Source organism: Colossoma macropomum, unplaced genomic scaffold (genome assembly GCF_904425465.1).
Source record: "Colossoma macropomum unplaced genomic scaffold, Colossoma_macropomum, whole genome shotgun sequence".
In the NCBI taxonomy this organism is placed as follows: Eukaryota; Metazoa; Chordata; class Actinopteri; order Characiformes; family Serrasalmidae; genus Colossoma; species Colossoma macropomum.
The window spans coordinates 40,280,060-40,296,938 of NW_023494789.1; the positions used below are offsets into that span (position 1 = coordinate 40,280,060).

Sequence of the window (16,879 nt, forward strand, 5' to 3'; positions counted from 1 at the left end):
ATCTGCTGCCCAGCCTCTGATGGCTCCCAGCTCCTTTGAGCAGCAAGCAGAAGTGTGAGCTCTGGCACATTCCTGCTAATCCTATAGGAGGAATTCTGTAAAACCTGGCAGATGAGCCTGGTGGAATTTGGCTTAAACACATCTCAAGCATCCACTGGAACCTTACTTGAGCACTGCAGTGCAACACACACAAACAAAAAGCTAAAGCGCAGTGAGACCCCAACACTCTGATGGAACTGTTGACTCTCATTTTGACCATGAAACTTGTAACACGTGTGTTGAGCGTGGGCGTAACTCACATCTCCGTCTAATGCAAGTGACTCATTAGTTAAAGTCTTGCTTTGTCAAAGCACGAAACGGTCAAGAACTGCAGTGAAGTACCTATTTAGTCATTGCCTGACTTGGCGATTTATCAAAACCATCATAAAAACATACTTCAATACAACGAAATCTACCCTAGTACATTTCGCTTGGCTTATCTGGTAGATTTCCAATGATTTCAGCGTACCTCCACCTCCTGATCACTGGCTAAATCTCTTTCAACTCAAAGTAGTGCACTTCACAGGTCCTGATGCAATGATGTTTTACATCCAAACTATAGTGAACTATATGCTCAGCAAGGAGCCATTAGTCAGTGTGAACGTTTCATACAGCCTGCAGTCTCAAAGCGTATACCTACTGGATATCTTGTGTTCTACCATGTCACACTAAATAGCATTTCATTCTTAAAAATGTAATTCTTAAAAATCTAAAATTTAGGGAAACAATTTAAAGGGGAATTCAACTATGTTTTCTAAATGTCTGCATAATTCAGTTTATAGTGCATTCAGTGCATTTATAGAGAAACTTATGGACTCTGATTTATTTACAGTGGTGGTGATAGGAACCAGGGAATCCTGATGTCTGTAACACAAATATAGCCATTTAATTTAATATCCAAAACCACCAACACACACAAGTCTTCTTTGGGGAATATTTTTGCCTTAGAACACTTTTAATGTATCACTCCACCATGAACAGATTAGAATAAATTGATTAAAATACGTTTTATCAAAACTACTGTAAAACAATGCTACGTTCACATTAACAGATTGAAGTGGCACTAATCCGATTTTTTGCCCTAATGTGACTCAGATCTGATGTTTTCAGGGCTGTGTGGACACAAATGTGATCTTTTCAAATCCGACCTGAGTCACTTTAGCTACGTTCACATTACAAGCCTCATTGCTCAAATCCGATTTTTTACTCAAATCCGATATCTCTCACAGGATGGTTTACACTCGTTTAGGTAAGTGACTCAAATCTGTCATTAATGTGACGAACCGGCGTCCTGAAATGACCCTCATGAGCACCTTTGAGCAGCCTTTTATTTAATTCTTTAAATCTTTATTTGCATTTACAATTTTCTTTTTCATGTTTTGCTTGTGAATTTTTTTCTTATTTTATTTAAAACACATTAAAACAAATTCTCACAAATAGACTCACCAGTGATGGTCATTGCTTGAAAAGAAAAGATGCCCAATGATCTTTCATTTGGGCAAACTGTCAATAACTTTTCTCTCAAAGTTGACCAATCCATGAATAAATTCGTTTTGAAATTATAGCTTGATAGCATAGCAAGTGCATTGAGCCTCTGTTGCCCCGTGATGTTGTGTGTAAAAGTCTTAATGCATTGTTTTCGTGTTTGGTCAGTCATTGTTTCAAATCCTTGAATCCTGTTGAAAGCAGGTTGAACATGCACACAGTTTCTTCAGCTGCTTACTTGGTTAAGCGAATGCTGACAGGCTGACCTCATGCTCACCAAACGAAGCCTGCTAGGAGAAGTACTGGTGTTTATGCAACAGGTGCAGGAAGATATCTGGAATTTGATCATACAGTGCTACCATTGTCATGTGTAATAAATGCACAACCATGACAATGCGACATCTGGTGGGACCAGGTCACACTGGCACTTAACATAGAGACACCCCCGCTAATCAGCCAATGGTGTGGCAGCAGTGCAGTGCATAAAATCATGCAGATATGGGCAGCAGCTTCAGGTAATTTTCACCATCAGAACGGGGAAAAAAATGTGATCTCAGTGATTTTGACCGTAGCAATCATGCCACGGTCAAAATCACTGAGATCACATTTTTTTCATGCACGACAGTCTCTAGAGTTACTCAGAATGGTGCAATAAAGAAAAACGTCCAGGGTGTGGCAGTTGGTGGTAGGGTCAGAATGTGGTGCCAACAGAATCCATGGACCCAATCTGCCTTGTGTCAACAGTCCAGGCTGGTGGAGGTGGTGTAATGATGTGGGGAAGGATTTCTTTGCACACTCTGGGCCTGTTAATACCAATCAATCATCACTTGAATGCCACAGCCTATTTGAGCATCATTGCTGACCATGTGAATCCGTTCATGGCCACAGTTTACCATCTTGTAATGGCTACTTCCAGCAGGATAATGAACCATGTTATAAAGGAAAAGTCGTCTCAAACTGGTTTCATGAACTGGACAGTGAGTTCAGGGTTCTTCAGTGGCCTTCCCAGTCTCCGGATCTGATTCCAAAAGAACACCTTTGGGATGTGGAAGAACATGAGATTCACAGTATGAGTGCACCTGAAAAATCTGCAGGTAACGCCTGATGCAATCATGTCAACATAGACCGGAATCTCAAAGGAACATCTTTTGTAATCCATGCCACGAAGAACTGAAGCTGTTTAAAGGGAAGCCATACCCAGTATTACTGTAATGTTCCAAATAAAGTATTCAATGAGTGTTTGTTGGAGACCCCACCATGATTTACTGAACAGCTTTTAAGAAGACATAGCTGGTTATATCAAAGGACATGGATGATTAATGATGATGATGATTAATGATGATTAATGGATGAGATGCTAACATGGTTGGTTGAACAGAAGACCAAATAACGAAATGAATGGACAGAGAAAATGTTAACGTAACCTGTTGGATGAATGAAGAAACAAACAGACTGACCAACAAATGGACAAAATGCTGGCATGATCTGCTGGATGAAAAACAAACAAAGGAACTGACCAATGTATGGACAGAATGCCGGCATGACCAGTTGGACAAACGAACAAACTGACGAATTAACTGACTGAACACTGGCGTAACTGATTGGATGAATGAATAAACTCACGACTGAATGGACAGAAGGGTGCCATGACCGGTTGGATGAACACATGAATTGACAAACAAACATGTACCATGACCAGCTGGATGAACGAACAAACAAATGAATAGACAGATTGCTTGTATGACCAGTTGGGCACACAAACGAACTGACGAACAAGCGGACAGAACGCTGACATGACGGGTTGGACAAACCAACAAACAGACGAATGAACTGACTGAATGCTGGTGTGAGCTTAGTGGCATGTTGTACCTCATTCCAAAAGCAGTTTGGGCTAAAACATTCTTCATAACTTCAGTGTCAGTGGGCGGGGCTAAATTGCTGTAGGCTGAACAAAAGGCCGCTTGTAAAACAGTCACAAAAACATTGAATTCATAAAGGGCTGTTTTTGCAGCTTCATTTCTATACATGGGTTGTATTAACTGGGGAGTGAACAGTGTTTTGAAACCTTAATAGTGTTTCCATACCACGTCAAACTCTAAACGAAATTGAGAAAAATGAATCTAAGCAGCACAAAATAACACTTTTAGGTTCCCTGGGGCTTCCTTCCTCATCCCAAATTCTCAAATTAAAACACACTATATGGACAAAGTATTGGGACACACACCTCCTAATTATTGAGTTCAAGTGTTTCTGCCACACCCTTTGCTAACAAGTGGATAAAATTAAGCACTTAGCCTTGCAGTCTCAATAGACAAACAATGGCCAGGACTGTGGTGCAGCGGAAACGTGTTCTGTGGAGTGATGAATCACGCTTCTCTGCCCGCCAGTCTGATGGACGAGTCTGGGTTTGGCGAATGCCAGAAGAACGTTACCTGCCTGACTGCATTGTGCCAACTGTAAAGTTTGGTGGGGGAGGGATGATGATATGGGGCTGTTTTTCAGGGGTTGGTCTAGAACCCTTAGATCCAGTGAAGGGAAATCATAATGCTTCAGGACACCAAGACATTTTGGACAATTCTATGCTTCCATCTATGTGGGAACAGTTTGGCAAAGACCCTTTTCTCTTTCAGCATGACTGAGCCCCAGTGCACAAAGCAAGGTCCATAAAGTGCATGGCTGGGTGAGTTTGGTGTGGAAGAACTTGACTGGCCCTCACAGAGCCCTGACCTCAACCCCATCAAACACCTTTGGGATGAGCTAGAATGGAGCCAGGTCCTCTCGTCCAACATCGGTGTCTGACCTCACAAATGCGTTTCTGGATGAATGGGGAAAAATTCCCACAGACACTCCAACATCTTGTAGAAGCTTCCCAGAGGAGTGGAAGCTGTTATAGCTGCAAAGGGGGACGAACTCCATATTAATGTCTATGGATTTAGAATGGGATTCAGAAAAGCTCCTGCGGGTGTAAAGTGTAGGTGTCCCAATATAGTATGTCCATATAGTGTATTTTGGTCTATGTCCAACATAAACAACACATGGAATAAATAATCACATATGTTCAGTTATTCCAAATATCTCCTCAAAGTTAAACCCCCACCTGGAACCTCTAGAATTATTGGACTGAGTAGTGTCCAGTAGTCTTATTTAGTTATTTATTTGGACCAGTTTCACTATGAATGCATACTAATCTTTCTATAGTTTTTCAGCGCACTACTGAGAGCAGAAGTACTCGATTTGGGACACAGCTTCCCACCCTAGCGTTGTATTGAAGCATAAGTGGGCGGGGTTTGTACAGCACAGGGCGTTACAATCTCTCACTGCAGGTCATAAGGACTCGCAGAGATGCCACAAGCAATTATTCAGACCTCATGGAGAATAAGGACGAACGATAGTCTTCATTTCAGTGGACAAACGTCTAGTGGTAAATCAAAACATCTCATATGTTTGCAGCTGAGCAGAACAGGCGATGAGGCAATGAGCTTAGTTCCTCTCACAGAGCAGCTGAAGTAAACAGTAGTATCCGGGTACTTACAAACCGTACTCAATTAAAGGTAGAGTGGTATAAAGGGCACAGTCGCAGGTTGGTAGAGACTGCTTTGGCTTTTTTGTCTGTACTTGTTAGGTTAAGGCTTTAGAATGCTCTGGTTATGAGTTTAGGGTGAGGCTGACAGGTATCATCACTAAAAACCTAAAGACGATGTTGAAATGTTCCGTTCCACCTTAAATGGTTGCGGTTTAGCGCCCAGGGTTCAGGTGTGAGCTGCACCATTTAAGTTGGAATGGAGAATTCGAAGAAGAAGACTTCAGTTTCGTCTAAAAAACACTTTTAGTCCATCGCCTCAGCTTTATTTCAGCACTTAATTCTCAAAAAGCATCGTTTTGTATCATATTCCAGAAGCAGGATGAGGAATAGTGAGCTAGTGCACATGTTTTCATCTATACCTCTAAAGCTGTTCACTTCAGGTCTTCTATAATGCTGTTTTGCTCCTGCATGCTGCCAGTGTTTTCAGTGCTGGGCGATATATCACCTATACCAGTAAACCATGATACTGATACACCGATGTTACTTTTCAGTTTAGTGATATTTTTTGATATAACTATTGTTTTTTTTAGATTTAGCTATTTTTAAAATATTTTAGCTACACATTTGATCAATAATGAGCATTATATAAATGATATGATCAGTGATATCAGTGATATAATGCCCATATCACTGTTGTAAACAAAGCATATGTTTGCTTTCTAATTCTGTTGTGTTCCCCTCTATGATATCAAGGACCTCCATACAAATGAAATGAATGGTGAGTTTCTTATCAGGACAGCTGTGCAGTGTCTGGTTAGCGTTTACAATGCTGTGTAAAGTTCATTTCAGTGTAGTTCTAGGAGAAGCATGTCAGGTTTGCACGACGCTTGTTTGGTGTTGAGTGGCGTGAATTTATTCATGGCATTAATGCAAACTCATCTGACACTGTTATGGTGTGATGTATCTGAGAAATACTCTGGTAATGACTGATCAGCGTTAAGTATTTCCATACTTAGTGTAATACATGCTCACATTGCTTAGCAAAGTGTTGCAGCTGCACAGTAAGAATGTGAACTGTGCTACATTCGGAACAGAGCAGGAAAAAAACATGAATATCTGCTCTCCAGAGCTTCAGTTTGACACTCCTAAAGGAATGTTTCTGCAAAAAAATGTAATGTGCATAGCTCCAAGTTAATGCAATAGTTATCTATGACACAGAAAAAGATTTTGGGTGACATAGACTTAGCTCCATCAGCCTCTTAGCTGCAGTGCAGAACTAAAGAAGCAAACCTTAGACACCAAACATGTCCTGCCTGATGAACTACATTTACACCACACTATGTAAATTTGAGTTTTGGTGAACTGTTCCTTTAAAGTCTTGCTGGACTGTTGGAAACAGGCCTGGTTATCTAATCTTTCCTAAGACTCTGTATTAATTTGTTAGGAATGGGCAGTGCATTCAAATTCCACAATGTCCAGAAGGCTCAATAACACAATTAATGAGTTATTCATAGACCAGGGTGATGTGGTAGCATCAGTGTCAGTGCTGTACGTGTGTAACAGGCCACTGCCTCAAACATGGGAGCAGCTTGACAGACACACTGAAAGATATACTGGAGCGTTTGAGCAGAACAACACTAATATCTTTTTCTCAGATTGATGGTCATGGATGGGGGTTAAGCCTGAGTGGGTTAGTGTTAGAGCGAGGCTGTGGAGCTCCGTCCACCTCACACCAATTCAGATGTGGTTTCAGATCCAATTCCATGCTTCAAAAGCATTTCACACATGGCTTTGTGGTTCAGAGGCATAGAAGATTCCTGTACCTAGGCTCTTTTTTCCATTCCTTCATCCAATTTTTTGTCCCATCCACTAATGCCTCCACTTCCTCACATCCCCATCAGGGCCGTGTGTGCGGAGTCCATGCCTGTGTGAGGTGAAGTGTGGGAAGGATGGAAGAGGAGATGAGAGGAGCAGGAGGAGAGGAAGTGGCCACTGCACCAGCTGAAGGTCCAGCAGCGCCGAAACGAGGGAGGGGCCGACCCCGCAAACAGCCACAGGTTTTACAGCATCTCAGCTTGTACTTATAGCCAGTCAAAAGTTGCGTTCTTTTTTGAAATGTCTCGCTGCACTTTCTCATTGAAGTATGAAAAAATACCCGCAAAAAGAGCAGCTAATACTTCAACAGTCATGATCATCAAAGTGTCTTCTTTGGTTTGAAGAGCAACTTTTGCCTAAATAAAGATTTGACAGTTTTTTTCCAAGCTGCTGTTAAAAGCACATTTTGAAACTCTTCAGGTCTAAAGGTAGTTCAAAGGGGAATTCCACAGATTTTTCAGAATTTCTGTATAAGTCAGATCGGTGTAAACAAAGTGATTCAGAGTGGTTTGATGTGAAATAGTTCTTTGAAGAGAAACTTACTGACTCAGATTTTGTTAATGTGGTGGTTTTACATTTATCTTTTTTTAAAGGTAAAATAGAGGTAAATCTGAAAAAATGATTTCAAATGATCTCAAAACTGTCGTGAAACAATATCTCTGGTGTCAGGTGGAGTATTATAACCGTTTCCTTTAATAACCTATATTATACAACAGTTAGTTCCGGCCACACAAGCTGATTGGTTGAGAAGCGTTCTAGCCGTGCTGTTATTTCGCCATAACATCACGGGTTTTCACAAACACTGTATCACTCTGCTGAGACGCCGTTGCTAAGCAACGACTTTGACAGCTGTAGGAGACGCTCAAGACATTTAAACGTTCTTACTTTGCCATAAACAGAAAATGGATACTATTAAGATCACATTTGACTGACAGCCGATTTGGTCAGACTCTGAAGATGAGACGACACTAAATTCCCAAACTGTCATCATCACTGAGCAGCTTTTCAGTCGGCAGCTGTGACAGAAGAACAGCTAATCAACCTGGAATCAGCCAGAAATGAACCCAACACTATTCGCCAAACTAAATGGGCTGTAAGATGCTTTACAGACTGGCTGGAACAAAACAACATCAATATTGATCTGGCAAAAACTGACAAAACTGAGCTAAACTTGATATTGGGTCAGTTTTATGGCTCAGCTCGTCGTTCAGAAGGCGAGGCTTACAGCAGACTGTGCAGCAACTGAGTGGAGTTCATTACTCTGACGTAGCAACAAGCTGCTTGTTAAGGAACTGTAATTTGGTGAAGGAACTGCGAACATTAAAACATATTACACTCCGCCTTCACGGCCCAGTTTATTTATTTCTTACTTTATTTATTTAACTGTTGTATAAAAGCAATAGAACACTCAAGGGCATGTGTTATCGCGAGCAGCCGTGATGTTATTTCATGATAGCACACTCCCTCTCGTGTTCTGTTGCTTAAATAACATTTGGTAAGGTAGATTTTTAGAGGGATTAAACTCTTCAGACGTCTGGTTCCTATCACCACCACTGTGAACAATTCTGACACTCTAAAAATGTTACCTTTTCTAGAATGGAGCATTTCACATCAAACCATCCTCAATGACACTGTTTACACTGTTTACATCTTAATGATAGAATTATACAGAAATTTTAAAAAATCAGTGGGATTGCCCTTTGAAATCTTTGTGTCTCCCAAACAGCTTTTACCCTGAGCTGAACACTGAAATGTGATGAATATGATCTTTTAGGAGCCTGTTGATCCTGCTGCTCCCAGAAGGCCGAGGGGAAGACCCAGAGGGAGTAAGAATAAGGCTCATCGTGCTACCATAGTAAGGAAAACCCCTGAATCTTAATTTGAATCTCTGTTTTCGATGTTTTCAAATGTCTTTGTTTCATCATTTACCTTTTCGTCTTTCTCTCTCTGTATGATAAAAGGTAGAGCCACCAAGGCAAAGGAGACCTCGAGGCCGACCAAGAAAATGGGTCAGTTTCTCACAAACAACATGCTCACTTCTCAATAAATGTCATAGTACACTCATAGTACACTTTTACATAACCCCCACTCACTCTCACTACCTCTCACTCTGTCTCTAATTTACAGCCTCAGAAATCAGTTCAGCAAGAACAACAGCAGGTGAGATAAACTCCTGTCTCAAAATCAAAACCGTTTATTAGCCAATAGAAATCAGTACAGAATGTGCAATATTGTATAAGAGCAGGTGGCAAAGTCTGCAGGAGATGCTTTAAGCAGCAGCTGTCTTAAGTATTAAATATGTGCATAAGAATGAATAGACAGTGTTTGTAGTGAGCTGTGCTCTCATTGTGCACAACACTGTGTGCGTTTATTCATTATCCAGATAGATGGAGAGATACATGCATACATCCATATATACATACATACCGTAAAGGGCCCACGTCCTTCATTTCATTTGTCTTGTGTTTCATATTTCTCCACTTGTGACATTTGTGTTATGTAACAAAAACAGTCATAATTAATATTTACAGGACCGCTTTCCAGCCTCTCTTTATCTCCTAGAATTAAACAGGCTGTTTTTGTTACTGTACCTTTAAGACCGGTATATGTAAACGTTTGCATTCTGATTGGCCCCCTTGTGTATTGTGTTTCATTCAAAAAGCAGTCCAAGCTGAAACACTTCTTATAACTTCAGCTTGAAGCTATAGCTAAACAGAACTGCTGCAGGCTCAATAGGCAGAAATAGATGTAGATGTCTTGGATTTTGTGACATCAAAAAAACTGTGCATTCAAAACAGGTTGTTTATGCAGCTTAGTTTTCATACATGAGTGCAATAGTAGTTTTTGAAACTTTTTGTTAACCAAAATGCGAGCGATGGTGTTTCTGTGCCTTACTGAGCTGTTTGAGCACTTTCCATTTAGAGAAGCTGAAGTCTTTTCGGTCTCTGTAAGAGCTGAAAAGAGGCAGTGTTTCTTTTAAAAATTCTCATCTCCTCCTCAGTCCAGCTCTACAGCTCCGCCATGCTGTTTGTGTTTGTTTGTGAGGCACGTGAGGGAAGTCTGTCACATGACACAAAATTCATACATAACTGTGTTCGTTGTCCAGGAAATAGGTTTCCAATGTAGGTTTTCATAACATTTCAGGTATCATAGGACAGTTTATCCACCGAAGCTGAACAGAAAACAAATTCAGATATATATTTAAATAAAAAGATGTAGTTGAATCATTAGTATGCAAACAAAATCATTCAGAGTGGTTTGGTGTGAAATGCTCCGTTCTAGAGAAACTTACAGAGTCAGAATTGTTCAGAGTGGTGGTGATGGGAACCAGACGTCTGAGGAGTTTAATGCCTCTAAAAGCTCCCTCACAGAAGGTTATTACATGAGATGATTATGAGCACACACAGAAATTATTTTGACCTAAATGCATTTTTTAAATCCACTTATGGCTTTGAGGTACATGCAGGGCATTGTAAGGCATCTTTTCAGATTTTTCACTATTTTACCATCATCAACATTACACATATAAACTCAGAAGACACGTAGGTTTATTAATTGTTTTGGAGAGTAAATAAAATGGCTGTATTTGTGTTGTACACATTCCTGCCACCAACACTGTAAAGAATTCTCTCTGCAGTTAGCCGTTTCACATCAGACCACTCTGAATTAGTTCAAAAACAATGCAGAAATATTTGAAAATCAGTGGAATTTCCCTTTAAGGTGAACATCTAAAAATAGGCTATCATGCTGAAACTACTTAAACACTCTGCTACCCCACACAAAGAAATACACAGCTAACAACATCACATCATATAGAGTGAGGGAGTGCTGTTACAGGACTGGATTTTTTCCCTTCGATTTCAAACCCCACAATTTTCGCTGATATTAGGCTGATACTTGGTAGCAGATCTGTGCCATCTTTAAAAATGGTACCAACAATAACAAAAGAAGCACTGTGCAGATGTACATGCACTAGGAAAAAGCATATACATGGTAGATAACAGCAGTCTGATTAAAATGTCCATGCAGATGAGAGTTTGGCATGATTGATCATGATTGAGACACCACTTTGGTGCGAAAAGGGCATTTCCATGTCAGGACTCCAGTGAAAACAAACGCTAGCATACTGCTAACGGTGCATTTCAGCTGGTTTAACCCCTTTCGTTCCCTTCACGAGGATTGTTCGGTTAGTTGTCTCTCACATGCCGCAGGACTCTCTACAGTGAAAGCTGGCTATGAGTTGAAGCTGTTCAAAAACTCCCCTTTTACTCATAGACGTACAGATAGCAGACTGGGACAGGAGCCGAATGAGTCAGTAGCTTTAAGGGAAACTGAACCCGGCCGTTATCCTCCTTTCTTGGTTTCCTGTCCCCAACTGTCAGCCCTTTTTTTCAGTGTCGCAGACACGCGAAGTTCATTCCCACGCATGTGCAATCATGCTCTGCTCCATAACTTTCCTTTCTCCCGCACTTAGCCTGAGGAAAGAGAGGAGGAGCCAGAAGAGAAGGAGTCTACTGAGATGCCGCCCCCATCATCACCACAGGAGCGCGTCTAAAACGACCCCACTGGTTCATCCGAGTCTCCAGTGTGCGCTACAGGCAACTTTTTTTCCCACACATTTTGTGTATCTCACCTTTTCTTTGTTTACAAAAACAATATCAGAATTAGACAAAATTCCCAATGCAGCAATAACATATCCGTAACTTCAACCAATCAGGGAAAAGTAAATTACTCTGAACTACTGAATTCGAGTTCTGTGGTCTGCATGTAATATTAGGCTATGATTACAGTAGAGTCCAGAGGTACAGTCATATGCAAAAGCTTGAATACCCCCTCTACGGAGGACATGGTAACACTTTATTTGGAGTGGTTCTTTGTAGATGATTAATAAACTCTTAACAGACTATCAGTAACACATCAACAACATATCAGTGAAGTAGCTGTAGTGAAGCATCTGAATACACTGAAGTAAATATCTTGTAGATGTTCTGTTGATAAATTACTTACATTAAGTAGATGTGTTGTTAATCTGTTACTTACATTACACAAAACCTAACTTTACCCAACTTCACCAAACCCTAATCCTAACCCTGGCCCTAATCCTAACCCTAACCTTAACCACAACCTCAACCCAAAGCCTAATCCTAACCCTCATATGTTTTTGACATGTTATTGAGTCTGTTGAGTGTTTGTTTCATCTAAAAAGGTCCACTCAAAATAAAGTGTCACTTAAATAAGGCATTTTTCTGCAAATTTTAATGCACAATTACTATTTTCTTTTCACATATTAGAAAAAAAAACATAAAATAAAAAATGTACCATAACATTTGTATTATATTTAACCCCCCGACATGTTAAATTCAGCAAATAAGCAGTGATTGTGCATTCAAATGTGCAGAAGTGTGTTCTCTTTAGAGGACAGATAGTTTGAGCAGGGGTGCCCAAACTTTTGCATACAACTGTATCTGATGTTCTATTTGAAGTGATACCAAACATAGATCTTTTCAGGTTGGTTTGAACCACATTTATATTCCAACACACATATATCTTCAATATCTGTAGGAAAAAAAACTTTTTTGTCATTTTAAAATTGTTTTACTTGATTAGAAAAGGCAGCTGCTTATTACATTGTGTGAACACTTCATAACAAACGAATCAGATCTCACATTAAAATCTTCTTGGTTTAAGGAATGGTTTCCCAGACAGCCTAGTCCTGGACTGCGCAGCATTCTGAAGGGAAATTCTCCATTGAAAGGAAAATGTAGTCCAGGACTAGGCTTAATCCCTGCTCAGGAAACAAACACTCAACCTTGAGGACGTTTTTGCTTTCTCCTGTAAAGTTATCATTTTGGAGCTGTGAAGTCTTTTTTTCCGACAGCGACGAAATGCACAAAGCTGATAATGTGAATAAATTGATAAATATGTCTAGTAAATGAGATAAGACGATTGGATTTAGGGGCTTTAGAGGATTAGGGGGTTTCTAAAGGTAGACCTAGACGGGCTCAGCAATTTTCTCATATCTGACTTGTCTGGTTTGTTCTTTGAAGGCTTAACAGTAAACAAAAAAACACCAAACCTAGTTGTTTCAGTTTTCAGCTCAACCACATCTACAAGCATGTCAACTAGTCCCCACACAGCCATGATGTGAGATTAGCACTTGACTGATATGAATATTTTGTGGCCGATACCAGTACTGATCGGTATCAAAGTTCTGATAACCAGTAATATTGGTAGATATAATTGTACATTTAGGTTTAAGGCTCTAATTATATGTTACATGGTGGTGTTTAAGTTCACCAGTTCAGCCTGTATTGCTCTTATGTGGTTAAGCATGCATGTCTCATTTTTTTCTCAATGACGTAAACATGTAATCAAAAGAAAAGTCTTTAATTATCAGTTTGTTGGCGTTGATGTATATAAAACACAGTAATGACAACATCAGCCACTATTATCTGCCAATATTATCAGACAGCCAATATATCAGTCGGACCCTGCGTGAGATGTTATAGTACAATACAGTTGTATGCAAGAGCTTAAACACCCCTGGTCAAAAGATTTTCTGAGGTATATAAGTTAATACATCCTCTACAGAGAACACACTTAACCCTTGTGTGGTGTTGATGTGTTTGTTACTCAGTGGTCTGCTGGACCCACCGCATTGTTTTTTAAATCAATACAACCATAACAATTTATGTAAAAATACCAGATGTTTAAAATATCACAAGTGGCCAGCTTAGGGTTCTCCTTTAGCAGCTGTAGCCAGTCAGCAGCCTGTCCATGTTGCCCACCCTCACACACACACACACACACACGCACACACTAATAGCAGGCCATGTAGGAGGAGAACAGAGTGAAGGACACAGCACCTCCACACTTTTATTCCCCGCAGGTTCACCCCAACACCACATGTGTAATCTAAATGTGTGGGGGGTGAACAGAGTGAAGGCACTGAAAATGTGTTATTTTATATGTTCTTCACCGAAAATCAGCAACGGCCATGGTATCTGCGGTCAAAATAATAATAAATCGCATCATTTTTTTTTCGGTAAACATTGAAAATGGGTCCCACAGACCTGAACACCACACAAAGGTTAAATATGGCATTTTTCTGCACAGTTTTAACATAAAGTATAAAATGTGCAGAAGTGTTCTCTGTGAGGATGTGTTCACTTATTTTCACTTTGAAAAAAACAACAAAACATGGAATTTGACTGGGGCGCCCAAACTTTTGTATACGACTCTATAGTACAAATATGATGCTGAATGCTTCACCACTGTCGCCACTCATGTGTCTTTGTTGCTGTTGTTTTATTATTAGTGGAGCTAATTCACTAATCCAGACTGTACTGTACTCATTTTGTCCTTTAGCCACTGGGTTACAGTGGTTACAGTTTAGAGTTTTAGCGCTCATTGGTTTGGATTCTGTGAGCCGGACTTTCATCTGTTACTTGTCAGATTGCACTGTTCAGTACCGTCTTTTTGCAAGTATTATTATTTTTGTTACTATTCTTACAATGATTATTTCTGCTAACAGGTCCTTTTCTAGTTCAGTTCAAAGGCTTTGCTCAGGATGTGCTTTCAGTGATCATAAACCAAAGCTTGAAAATGACTTGTTTACAGTTTCTATAGGGTGAATTTGTCGGTAACACTTTATTTGAAAGGTGTCTACATAACACATTCATAAGTAACATATCACATAAACACTTCATAACATGTTAATGAGTGGTTAAATTAAATTAAAGTGTACATGTTTTACACAATATTAATATGTACTACTTTGTAATTTAAGATACATTTTTAAAAATAAAAATCCACGTTTTTTTGTTTTGAAAAAGTACAGTATTTTCAGTAAAACGGCTTATTTCTGGACAGCCAAAATTAAAATGACCTCCCTTTATCCCTCTGGTCATTAAGTGCTTTGACATTCAGACATGTTTCATCTTTGCTTTCAATCTGTTTTTTCTTAAGCATTTGTTGCTTTGCATGTCACTTTACTAGGTGGACAGTCAGTTACTCCTAAATATGCTTAGGAACAATCAATTGCCTGAATCTTAGTGTGGTGTTGTGCCTAAATGTCAAAGCATTAATGACCAAAGGGGGAAAGTGAGGCCATTTTTATTTTGGCTGTCAAGAAATGAAGCATTTTACTGAGAATAAAATAACTTAAAAAAAAAGAGAACTCTTATTTTGAAAAAAAAAAGACATAATAGTCCTTATTAATATCATCTATCATGCATACGTGTTGTATGCTTTATAAACGTTGATTTAAACGTTCATGAACGTTATGAAGTGTTTATGTAAGATGTTATGAATGTGTTATGTAGACACTCTTCAAGTAAATTGTTACCAATTTGTCTTTATAATCACTATGGCTGTGCTACTATGACTGTACTGTTTTTTTTTTGTATCACTGTTTACAACTGAGTGAGTAATTGAATATTTAAACTGATGAAATTACGGTGAATTTTTATATAGTATTCGTTTAAACATTGAATACTATGTGATGACAGTGACAATGAAAAGGATGTTTTTTGTTATAAAACGTAGTTGCTTAGTGCATTTTCTGCTGATACCTGTACAACTTGACACAATACTGTATTAGATCTTACGCTAACAAAACCAGGAAAGGTTTTAAGCAGAAAAAAGGATTAGCTTTATGTTTACCACTGAAGTACTGTTTTCATTGTTTGTCACTGATCAAATTGGTGCAAGCCGGTAGTGAAGTAATGAAGAACGGGACACAGTTTCTTATTACTTACATGCTTAAATGCATATACCTCTGGAATATGACTGTAATGTCTTTTCTAACAGTTTCTGTAGTGTTGCTTTGCTTTTTTACTGTTTTAGCGTCACTCTGCTTTTCTAATGAGGAAGATTGTTCTCACAAAATGTCAAACATTGTGCTGAAGATATTCTTTATATGGTCTGTCATCAAATGTCGTCTGTTCCTTTAATCCTCCACCTTTTGATACTACATCAGTTGACTGCTGCATGAACTGTAGACAACACAACACATCTATACATTGTTGAATATGTTATGAAGACTTTCTGACATTGACATTGACATTTTACACTGTATGAAAGGTTCCAGAACGTTATGCCTCATGAACTCAGCTCGGGTAAAAATGCAGCAGGAGGTTTAATCCCATTCGTAACTGTTGAGATCGAGTGATTATTTTTCTTTACCTCATTTTTGTGCTTTCTCTCATATGGTTTTAACAAAGTAGTGAATAAAGGCACTATAAAAAGTCTGTGTATTGCGTTTATCATTTCTTGGTTTTTACGGTTGGAACCCAGAAAAGGGACCCAGTCCATCTTTTCTGAGGCCTGTTCAGTAAATCGGTAACACTTTGTTTTGAGTCCACTGTAGATTCTTTGCTTGTCTTCAACTAAATCTATAATAAATGGGAATTTCTCCCATTTCTCTAAATTTCTGAATAATTCAAGTATTGATATGTTAACAGAGCCTTTCAGAGTGGTATGATGTGAAATGGTCCATTCTAGAGAAACGTATTGACTTGATTTCTTTACAGTGGTGGTGATAGGAACCAGGGGTCACCATATCTACAACACAAATATAGCCATTTTATTTACTATCCAAAACCACCAGTGGACCTACATGTCTCCTAAGTTTTGTTTATTTTTCCTTAAAACACATATGGACCTCTCTGCCGTTGATGTGTTTTTAGGCCAAATCCTTCTACCGCAAAACAATGTCTCAGGCATCAGTCAGCATATTTGTAAGAATTTCATTTAATAACTTTTAGAGCTTTTAGAGGCACTGAACTCTTCAGATGTCTGGTTCCTATCACCACCACTGTGAACAATTCTGACTCACTAAATTTTTTATAGAACAGATAATTTCACATCAAACCACTGCTCATCTTAGTTATGCAGTAATTTAGAAACATTAGTGGAATTCCCCTTTGTGTGCAGTGAACTTGAACAAATAGATTC

General features: G+C 39.2%; 1 protein-coding gene across 1 annotated transcript; it reads left to right on the plus strand.

Moving 5' to 3' along the window:
• Positions 1–4,857: 4,857 nt before the first annotated feature.
• On the plus strand, positions 4,858–11,779 carry si:ch211-161c3.6 (high mobility group AT-hook 2b). The gene is made up of 6 exons (XM_036569615.1): positions 4,858–4,945; positions 6,949–7,104; positions 8,697–8,777; positions 8,884–8,931; positions 9,050–9,082; positions 11,397–11,779. The coding sequence occupies exons 2-6, from the start codon at positions 6,997–6,999 to the stop codon at positions 11,475–11,477; spliced, it is 351 nt and encodes a 116-aa protein (XP_036425508.1). The 5' UTR covers positions 4,858–4,945; positions 6,949–6,996; the 3' UTR covers positions 11,478–11,779.
• Positions 11,780–16,879: the final 5,100 nt, after the last annotated feature.